The 10632-nt window shown below is 36.1% G+C and overlaps 1 protein-coding gene and 1 long non-coding RNA gene across 19 annotated transcripts; one reads left to right on the top strand and one right to left on the bottom strand.

The window, feature by feature from the left end:
* The first annotated feature begins 192 nt into the window (after positions 1 to 192).
* LOC130996689 (uncharacterized) lies at positions 193 to 9237 on the top strand. 18 transcript variants are annotated; one of them, XR_009092725.1, is made up of 11 exons: positions 203 to 674; positions 1638 to 1770; positions 2368 to 2439; positions 2961 to 3372; positions 3836 to 3899; positions 5046 to 5132; positions 5780 to 5849; positions 6605 to 6674; positions 7444 to 7541; positions 7672 to 7780; positions 7918 to 9237. XR_009092725.1 is itself a non-coding variant. In XM_057921987.1 (8 exons), exons 1-5 carry the CDS (start codon positions 606 to 608, stop codon positions 5823 to 5825), a joined length of 459 nt encoding a protein of 152 aa, XP_057777970.1. In that variant the 5' UTR covers positions 194 to 605; the 3' UTR covers positions 5826 to 5849; positions 6605 to 6674; positions 7444 to 7541; positions 7672 to 9237. The 18 variants fall into 18 exon arrangements, 1 of the variants encoding a protein (XP_057777970.1); XR_009092727.1 differs by having other exon boundaries at positions 195 to 674; positions 1638 to 3140; positions 3222 to 3317; XR_009092719.1 differs by having other exon boundaries at positions 196 to 674; positions 1638 to 3372; positions 7918 to 8144; positions 8286 to 9237.
* Positions 9238 to 9454: 217 nt separating this feature from the next.
* On the bottom strand, positions 9455 to 10420 carry LOC130996690 (uncharacterized). The gene is made up of 2 exons (XR_009092734.1): positions 10020 to 10420; positions 9455 to 9915 (listed from the first exon to the last, which is right to left on the bottom strand). It is a non-coding gene; the product is annotated as an uncharacterized LOC130996690 (long non-coding RNA).
* Between the last annotated feature and the right edge of the window lie 212 nt (positions 10421 to 10632).

The raw sequence follows: 10632 nt of genomic DNA on the forward strand, positions 1-10632 counted from the left end.
AGAGAGATGATGTATTGCCAAAAAAGAAAATGGGACATTTGGAGTGGGACCAACACAATAGAAAATGAGACATTTGGAGTGGGACCGAGGGAGTATGAATTTGGGTCCAAATCTTGATCAGTTTCATGTGAAACGGTTTTATACAAAGACTTTGTTTAAAGAATTCTCATTTAATTTAATAAGTTGTGTAAGACTCGAATGCGTTAGAGATGTTGTATTGTGAATAAAGATTTGTTTATGAATAGAAGAATGAGGTTGTTTGGAGTGTTTGTTTGTTGTTTTGGTTTGTAGAGAGGAATAATTTAGGGCCAAGAATGGGGAAAATTCTATGGTGCGGAAGCTTCAATACAACTCGGCCGTTACGATTGAGATACGTGTAATGTCAAAAAAAAGAAAAAAAAAAAGAGGTAACCATGGTTTGGCTGGCCGCCCGAGGAAAAAATTGCAGAAATTTCCACCCGAAGAAGAAATTGGATCCGTGTCTGAGATACGTCGAGAAATTTTGGCCGAGAGCAACATTGTTCAACGGCGAATTTGACGCTGAATCCGAATATGTTTTCAGATTCAAGAACGATGGCGTATAGAAAAAGTGCCTGAGAGTTTCGATGAGGCGATCACTGTTTCGGCCAAGGGCTCTCGATATTTGCGCCAGATTTTTCAACGGGAACATGATGGTGAGTCGGAAAAATAGTTTCTGAATTATTTTTATTTTTGTATTTTGTTCGAAATGGTGTTTTATGTTTGAATTTGTTATTTTATAATGAATTTGTTTCCAATAAATTGGTCCTTCTTCGTCTTCTTGAGTGCATCGCCGTGGTGGAGGTGCCTCTTTCGCCTCTCCTTCTCTCTGCCAACCTCACCTACTCCGATTTTCTCAATCCCTCTTTTCTCTCTCTAAAGATCCAATTTTGCTCGAGGGTTTTTGATTGTGTAGCGTTCCAGCCGTTAGCTCGTTAGTATTTCAAAGGTGGTGATCTCGGCTTTCGTTTTGATGCCTCTCTTTGCAATTTACACTCTGATCTACTGAATCGTTGGTCTGGCGCTTTGCTTATTTTGGTGGTAGTTTGAATTGAATATTGGTTGATGATTTTCTGAAACTCGTGTATGGGTTTAATGTGTGCTTTTCTAGTCAACGAACAGGAAATTTCTATCTTACCTTTATGGGAATTCTCTTATTCAACTTTTTGCATGTGTTTGTTTGCCACAATTCTAAGTTTCTCTGGTGATTAATCAGTATTTTGTTTCTGTCTAGGTAGATTGATTAGTCTTGTAGAACTTAGAAGAAGCTAATTCTCTGTTGCAAGCTGCGGATAACTGGCTAAACTTGAAAGGGTGATAGATAAAAGGGTTTAGTGTGCCTTTGTTGTTTCTTACACTCTCTCCTTGTTGGAGTGATAGATAAGATGCTCAAATTACGTGAGACGAAGAAATATGCTAGGTTTCTATGTTTTGTATGATGCATCAAGAGAAATATGCTATATCAAGAAGAAGTAGACTTAAATCTTTATGATTTAGTGACTTCAATTCTTTTGTTATGAGCACTATCAAATTTGTTTTTGTGCTCGTATTTCATAATGATTGTCTTAAGGCCACTATTTCATTCATATCGCCTTCTTTCTTATTTTCTCTTGGCACAGGTTGCTTTCAAAACAGGTGATTACAAACAGCAAGTTATTTTTATTGGTGGGCAGTGGGCTGACCGATGGGTTTTTGGCTACCGTGAGATTTTGGGGGAATTAAGATTTTGTCAAGAGGTTCAAGCAGAGCCTGGTATGAGTTCCCTGTTTCTTTTGTTGGTTTCTCTTGCTACTCTGAATAGGCTCATTGGATGTTAACAAGATATCTCTAAAATGTTCCTAGTAATATGTGATGTTTTTGGAGCCTTACCTTTTAAGTTCAGGCACTATAGCTTTTGCATAGCAAGTTGAAATCACACTCTAATACCATTAGTCGACTTTCATAAGCATAATACAGCTCCTTTTTAGGAGTACTCAGTACAGATGGTTTTATATAATTTCTGAACCATTAAAGTAACTCCATACCCACTAATCCCTTGCAAGAGTAACAATACATTTTGTTAAGCTACAGGAGTGGGCATATTAAGTGAAGTCATTGAAAAGGGTGGGGTAAAAAACTTACTATTAGATATTGATTTTGTAAGAAACAAGTGATGCTCATGGATATTGGGTGATCAAGTGGACCCAGCTCTGGTGGCTATACAACAAGTATTGTTCTGCCCTTGGTGCAGATTTTGCACTTTATACTTTTAAGTTTAAACATCTATCATCTTGTATTAAGCATTGTATGTCCTGAAAATTTTCTCAAGAGAGTAGCCTGACAATTTTTCTCATGAAACACTTACATCAGACCAACAGAAACGAGCTGGGCGATCCTATGATGCCCACTTATATGAGAGGTTGGATGCTAAACCAAACCAAGGTCAGGGATCCTTTTTGGAGGGTTTGGTTACAACTTCTCCTGTAATAAAAAAATTGGATGGGTATTTCAATTTTTTTCATTTGGACAGATTCTTCTATTTTCTATCAATTGACAACATTTTATGTTTATTATGTTCTTTAAGTGTGCAATATTGTTGCCTAAGCTTTTTAGTATGTCATTAAGTGTGCAAAAATTGATTTTCTATATACTCCTTTCTTTATCTTCAGTTTTGCTTCTTTCCTAACTAATATAGCAGCTGATATTTCTCATGAATAATCATGTATACATATATACATATGGGAATTTTTTGTGCTTTATATACCTGTAGTGTCACAAGCAATCCTTTGCTGGTAGAGCGCCACATTGTGTTATTATTTAGAATGAACATTTATTTGTGCTTTATATACCTGTAGTGTCTTTACATGAATATTACATTGCACCACTATAAATTTTTTGGATTCTAATAGACTTTAAGTGGAATTCAGCATCTATAGTTTGGATTTGTGCATTTTCCTTTCCAGTTCAGTCCAAGGGAAAGCAAACATCAGGTTAACCAGGACCATGGACTTTATAGTATGAATTAGTAAGGTGCTGTCGTTAGCTGTTATCAGAGCTATTCTCTCCCAATTTTATCCTGAAAATTACTGTAGCCCCTGGCCGATTGGCTCAAAGCAGCAGAAGCTAGCCACATCTGATATAAAGTGAGAAGACCAACTGATTTTTTTATTTTATTTTATCTTCTGCTGATTTTTAGTATCTCGAGCTCTGAGCTGCTCGTGCAGGGATGACGACGTTGCAAAGTGGAAGAAGGTGGAGATGGTGTTGGAAGCATATGGATCAGATGCTAATTCAATATTGCAGCTGACAACATCAAAAAGGTCTACAATATGGCTTGATCAAGTCTCAGCACTCGGATGCCAAGCAGCTGAGAAGGTCTGAAATTCGAATCCTTTTCCGTTTAGCTAGTAATGTTGCTGTCAAATACTTCATGGTTTGTTAGACTAGGAAAAATGGATTTCTAGGAACCAGATTTGGGATCTACACTTGCCTCATTATGCTATTCATTTTTTCATGTTTCAGCTGAGCTGGGCAAGATGAGAGTTATTGGTTTTGAAATTTTGATCTATTAAATGACCAGTTCATTTGTCATGCTGTTCAACTCGATAACCATATTTGAATTAGCAACTGACTTACAAATTGCAAGTTTCAGTTCAGTTGGTAGCCAATAATAGTAAGATGCATAGATGTGATTGTATTTTAGTGATTCAACTATATATGTTTTCCTTCTATGTATTCTGTTGGTAAGAAAACTGAGTTTGAGCTTGTGGATCGATATAAGCTGAGCTTCATAGATGATGAGTGAACTGATTTGGTTTAGCATGTTACACACATGCAGGAACTCCCACAACAAGACCATTTAAGATTGAATGGACCATTGCCTGATTTTCGTTCTATTTCTGGTAAGTCATTGCCCTAAAAAAAGAAACATAGAACAGATACTGCAGATTTAGTACCACATTAGCTAAAAATGATCCAGGGAAAATGCATAACATGGAATATGACCACCTTCACCCTACAGGGAAATGTATTGTTATAGTTTCGGAGTCATTTGTTAGCTTTACCAGGTTTTTCTCTTGTCCTTGTACCAGTTAATCCATCTAGCTAAGTGACTGTCACTATACTGAATTTCATATAGCCTCTGCCTTTTTAATGAAATTTCACTGTCACATCATTTTTACTGTATTTATATGGTTGAGTAGCTTGACCAGGTTTTTCTCCAGTTTGTCTTTGTACCAGTTAATCCAAGTGACTGTCACTACACTGAATTTCATGTAGCTTTGTAATGAAATTTCAGTGTCACATCTATTTTACTGTATTTATGTGGTTGAGTAGCTTTCTCATCTTCTTGTCCTCAAGGAGGCCGAGAAAGAAAAAAATATGAAAGAAAATGAAATAGTTGTGTGAAAATACTTGTAGAAAATATTAAATCAAAAGATGAGTTAATTTTCTTTAAATATTGTATTTTGTTGAAGCTTGTACTTCCATGTTAGATAACTTCTGATTGTGTCTAATGATTTTCATCAATAAGACTCATCATGACATGATGGCATCTGTTTATCAATAAGAGTCTCTGTTGGAACCAAAAATTTCTATATTCCCACATATCTTTAAAGAACCATCTTTATCACTTCTTGGAATGCACAAGATATATTACCATAATCAGATTTTTATTCCTTTAATTCCATATTGGGCATCATTGAATTTTTCTAATGGGCTTTTCTGTTGCAATCTATTGCCATTACGTGTGTAATCCCATCAAAGGTCCATCAATATACCTATTTCTGGAAATTTGATAAACTTCTTCGAGCATGCAAATAAAACAATTGGATTATAGATATATACTATTTGAAATAGTGTATTTAAATGTTTCTAGTTCTGGAGTGCTATACTTTTGGCTTTAGGTGTCTTTCTTTGTATTTTTGCAGCTGCTTCTTATTGTTTTTTCAAGTCAATCTGTGCATTTACTTTTAGATTTGAAGAATTTTGCTGCAAAGAGAACAAGATTTCATGTTATGCTCAGATTTTTTCATTCTGTCATTTTTCAGAACTGTAACTGAAAGACAACGTGCGATACTAGAAGAATTTGAGAAGGAACAATTGGATGAAAATAACAGATCTGGTGCAGGCAGTTGGTGAGTATGATTTTCACAAGAAGTATTGGTTACTAGTTTTGTAAGGGAGTAGATAAGCATCTTGCTGCTGCTTGCTCCAAGAAGTATTTACAGAGCTATAAATTATTTCGTTGCTTTCTTTTGCTAATGTTGTTGATCGCAGAAACACTGTGAGTTCAGTTAATCACAGATTTGTTGAGCTTATTTTCTTTATTGGAATTTTATGGAGTACTTGAAAGCGACTTAGATCTTCGTAGTCATGTAATATTAGATCTAGACATTTGATCGGATATTGTATTTGGAATTGGGATTGGGATTGGGATTGTGCTCCTGTGATCTCATAGTTCTTTTTTTTTAGGGAATGTGATCTCATAGTTCGGTTTATATTTTCTTTGTGTTTTGATGTTTCAATTAACTGCTGAACCATTATTTTTTATACGGAAGCTGGACTGTGTAACTTACCATCATCCTTGTGTACAGAGTTATCAGTTCTTTTTTCTTTTTGCAGTATAGGCATCAGTTCTTTATTGTAATATTTTGGAATTGGGATTGTGCTCCTGTGATCTCATAGTTCTTTTTTTTTTTAGGGAATGCGATCTCATAGTTTGGTTTATATTTTCTTTGTTGTGACTGAGATTGTTTTACTTGTTCCTAACTCCCATTTGCAGGGACATGGATTTCGACAAGATCTTTTCAACATGCTTGCTGCTTTGAAGCCGGGATTTATCAGATTTCCAGGTACTTGATGTGTAACAGATTTCATATGCTGCTCAACATCATCAGCCTTCTTATATGTCTTTATGGCTTCTTATTGTTCATGGGCATTTTATAAACTCAATATTTGTGTTATGAGCAATTTTATCATGATTTTCTCATTAAGGCTCTTGTTTAATAGATGCATCTGTGCTTAGATCCAACTGAAATCTGCTTAGTCCAGACCAAATAATAGGTGACTCAGTAATTTTCTAGAAAGGTCAGACTCCATTATATCTCATTGGGAGGGTCCGAGGGTGGGCTCCTAAATCCTAATTTGAAATAGTTGTTGCCAAAATTTGCTGTAAGATATAATTGCTATCACTTCTAATCCATTCACCCAAATGACTTAAATGAATGATCTCTACTTTATATAGCTTGGATCTATTTAGATGTATCGACAAGGAATCCCTTTGCATGATTAGTATTTTCATCAGATATGAGTAGACAAAATAAGTTAAGATTATGTCAATCAGAAAGATATGGAAGGCTTTTTGTTCACAATTCTTGGCTAGATATTTGTTGAATCCTTTGGAGATATAACTATTGCATTTTATATGCCAGATTTTATGAATTTATGTTTCTCTCCTTCTTTCTAGTGAACTGTGCCAAATATAAATTTCATACTTCTTAATCTTGTTCGTTTGTCCTTCCACCGGAAATACATTGTAATGTACATGTGCCGACATAGTTATTTTCTTTCTTGGAGTTGCTACTTATCTGATTCTTGTTTTACCTAGGTGATTGTGAAGAGTGGGGATGACTGTAGACAGGAACACCTGGCTGTACAACTTATTTCTCACTTTTATGGTAAGCAACCGTCTCTAAGATAAATTTAGGTTCATGTTTTCCGTCCTGCTCATTGGCCTTAGTACTGTTGTTTTCAGTTGTTTCTTGTTCATTAGTCTTTAAGTATCATGTGTGCTTAGTTAAAAATGTTTATCCACTCATGATCTGGACTTGCCAGGGACTATGTTTGATAAATTATCATAGAGGATTTCTTCCTATAGTAATAGCTAGCAATGATCCATAAAAGGTGGTATGATAGTATTAATAACTATCTTAATAGAACTTTTGAACCTGTGTGTGTCTATAGGGTGTGAGGGTCTCATAGTCCCTGTCTAGGCACTTAATGTGAGTGATGAAGAATGGCCTCTTAATTGCATCATCCACGAGTAGTTATATAAATGACTTTAGCTGTTGCACATATATTGTTTTCTTGGATTCTTTGCTACTAATTTTGTTTCCACACACATGCAAAATAAATAGGAATCAATGATGACTTACAAAATGAATGGAGAAGATTTCTCATTTGCGAGCAAAAGCAATTATTAGGTGAACTTCTGGTGATCAGGAATATTCACATGAAGGCACTTGATTTACTTACTAGTTTCTTATATCTTATTATGTCATGGGCCCAATATATTAGTTCCACTTCCCTTGGTTATCTAGCCAATTTAATTCATAGTTGTGCAATAATGATGCTGGATATGAATGTCCACTTTCCACTTCTTGCTTCAACTATCTTGTGCTACTTTAGCCAATATTGATTGGTTTTTTTCATCACTCCCTATCCTAGATATATTCCAGGAGGCTGGTCTCTCACTGTGGTTGCGTCCTTATGAAGTTTTAGTTACTTCTTCTTATACAGCTCTTATTGAAACCATACCAGACACGGTAATTATACTGCTTCGTGAATATAGTTGAATATACTTATATATGAAATTTTGGGATACGTTGAGAAATTTTGGCTGAGAGCAACATTGTTCAACGGCGATTTTGACGCTGAATCCAAATATGTTTTCAGATTCAAGAACGATGGCGTATAGAAAAAGTGCCTGAGAATTTCGGTGAGGCTATAGCTGTTTCGGCCAATGGCTCTCGATATTTGCGCCAAATTTTTCAACGGGAAGATGGTGAGTCTGAAAAATAGTTTCTGAATTATTGTATTTTTGTATTTTGTTCGAATTGGTGTTTTATGTTTGAATTTCTTATTTTATAACTTATAGATGAATTTGTTTCCAATAAATTGATCATTCTTCATCTTCCTAAGTGCATCGCCGAGGTGGAGGTGCCTCTTTCTCTCTCAGATTGTCTCTTCAAACTAGTGCTAATTGGCGATTCGGGTGTTGGGAAATCGAATCTTCTCTCGAGATTCACCAAGAGCGAGTTAAATCTCGAGTCCAAGTCCACTATAGGCGTTGAGTTCGCAACCCGGAGTCTTAATATTGATGGTAAAGTTATCAAGACTCAGATTTGGGATACCGCTGGTCATGAAAGGTCTCCCCTTTTTCTTTTTCCTTGTTCTCTATTTTTTTTTCCTGATCTTTTTGGGCAAGATTCGATTTTTATTATTGTGTGTTTGCTTTTTGTTTGACTTGAACAAGATAACCGCCATTTTGTGTGTTGTTGATGATGCAGAAGTGCAATTCCGTCCTTCTGTAGTTGGGAGTTTATGTGTGTGTGTTTTGTGGGGAGATTGCTTCTGATGCGGTGTTTCATTGCTGATTTTTTATTCCTTGTACCTCTGTTTTCTCCCCTCTACTGCCAACCTGCAGAATTTTCATTACATATTACAACATCAATGCTAAATGGAGCATTTTTTTTGTTGTTATCACTTACAGCAATTGTAATTGATGTAGTTTCTATGATAATTTAGACGAAGAAACTGTGTATTTGTTTAGACGATGTTCCATTGTAGAGTTCAAATCATTCTAGGATGCCAAATGTTGTGCTTTATATTGGTGAGCTCTTGGAGATTGGTATATGAAACTCCCAGTTGGATATGAATTTCAGATGACTAAGCTGACTGAGGACGATGAGTTCTTGATAATTGCATGCGATGGTATTTGGGATGTTATGTCGAACCAGGAGGCAGTTAGCCTAGTACAGAAAGAGCTGAGGTACCACAACGACCCAGAACAATGAAGCGTTAATGCGAGATATAGGTGACAACGTCACAGCCATCATGGTTTGTTTCTCCTCTTCTAAGCGTCAAGATACAGTTTCTTGTCAAAGACCGAGACTGAGATTCTGCAAGGGCCAAGTTGAGGAAGTTCATAGAAGGCAATTGAATGAAAACCGGGCATACACCTTTGATCCTTGTTTGGGCGAGAGCTGCTGTAGCTGCTTGAGCTAGCTATACACTATATTCTTTGTGAAGATAATCATACATATCAAATGATTATTTTTCTTCTGTTTTGAGGTTGCTTCAGAAAGCAGTGAGAAAAAGCAACCTTGTGTATTGGTGGCAGTGGTCATGAGTGAATCTAAATATTATTGAATTTTGAACAATTTTGGTCGTTTAGGTTCTTTGTATTCAATTTTTTGGCTACCATCTCAATGAATGTGAACCCCCTAAGATTCTTGCCCAGTGTTTTGAACTAGTGTATTTTATTTGTCTTGAAATTGAAATATTGTTCTGATAAAATTACAACGGTTGCTCTTCCGATCTCAATCAACAGCAGCTAATTCTCAACCAAACATAATACAAGGACCAGGCTGAGCTCCACAGATACACGATGGCTTATCCCATTTCATACTTACTTTATATAAAACTAATAAAAACAAGTAGAATATGGGAAATTAAGTTTTCTGGTAATGAATAATGGGATTTGGCTTTCTAACCATCAGAATAATAAACAATATTGTCATTATTGAATTTTAGATGCCCCACTACCTGTGTTATGCGTATATTAAAAAATAAAAGTAATAAGCATCCTACGGCGGATATCGGTGAAGTCAAAGGCATCAACGGCTGCGATGAAAATCTCATTTCAATCCAACTTCTAAAGGCTTGGGCTACAGAAATACATAATTAATCAAACCCACGCAAACAAAGAAGCGAGATGGCGATGGCGGCAACTCTGGCTAGGCGAAGGACGGCGGTGCTGTTCTCTGAGACAAATTATCGAACATGTGGCGTTCGTCTGAAACGCAAGCCACCGAGCATGACGTTCTAGCACCAGTCTTTGCAAACTTTGGGAGGGCGCGACCCCCCACGGGCACAACCATGACTAGGCAAAAGACAACGCCTAGCTCTCCTATCTATCTGCAATTTGCATTTTACTATCAATTTAAACACTAACACATATCATACATACATGGTATATATAGCAGGTTCTTGATAAGAGTTTGAAGGTCAGTATCTTTCACCAGCGAGATAAAGGCGTATTCCTCGACCCTCGTCAGCTTTTCCAGCTCTCGAACGAGTCGACTCTGTGAAGCTCTCCAAAGGCAGATCGACGTTAGCATCTTCCAAGTTGACAATAAACCCACTGAATCATACCGCCTCCTCGTTTGTTACATCGATGATTTGTGATGTTTTGTTGTCCAGCAGGAGGAGGACACCAATAAGGGGAAACAATTGAACAACTGATAAATGAGGCAAGTGAGGGAAAATCCAAGGAGAATGAATGATTTATGTGATGAGAAACGAAGGAGGGAGAAATGAGGGAAAATTGAGCAAAAAAGTAAATAAATTCCCTCTAACTTTTGGAGGGATTTTTTTCGTTCAGGGCGGGAAGTGATTTCCTTAGGGGGGAAACAAAAATTTTCATGTCATATTAATTTATCACGAGTTTCTATACCTCGACTCTTTGACAAAGAATTCATTGAAAATGATAATTATAGAGATATTATATGATATAAAATATTAGTGGAAAATATTAAAATGATATATCAATAAAAAATAAAAACATTTTCGGGTAATATATTAATAAAAAATATTAGTGGACAATATTTTTAGATAATAGTTTCACTGTTATAT

Source organism: Salvia miltiorrhiza, chromosome 8 (assembly GCF_028751815.1).
Source record: "Salvia miltiorrhiza cultivar Shanhuang (shh) chromosome 8, IMPLAD_Smil_shh, whole genome shotgun sequence".
NCBI classification, from domain to species: Eukaryota; Viridiplantae; Streptophyta; class Magnoliopsida; order Lamiales; family Lamiaceae; genus Salvia; species Salvia miltiorrhiza.

Excerpts from the sequence above, each read along its gene's own strand:
- LOC130996689 (XM_057921987.1), top strand. The coding sequence starts at position 606 with ATGAGGCGATCACTGTTTCGGCCAAGGGCTCTCGATATTTGCGCCAGA. Across the intron at positions 1,771-3,193 it reads AGAGGTTCAAGCAGAGCCTG|TATCTCGAGCTCTGAGCTGC; the intron begins GTATGAGTTCCC and ends GCTGATTTTTAG. Across the intron at positions 3,318-5,045 it reads CAGCTGACAACATCAAAAAG|AACTGTAACTGAAAGACAAC; the intron begins GTCTACAATATG and ends GTCATTTTTCAG.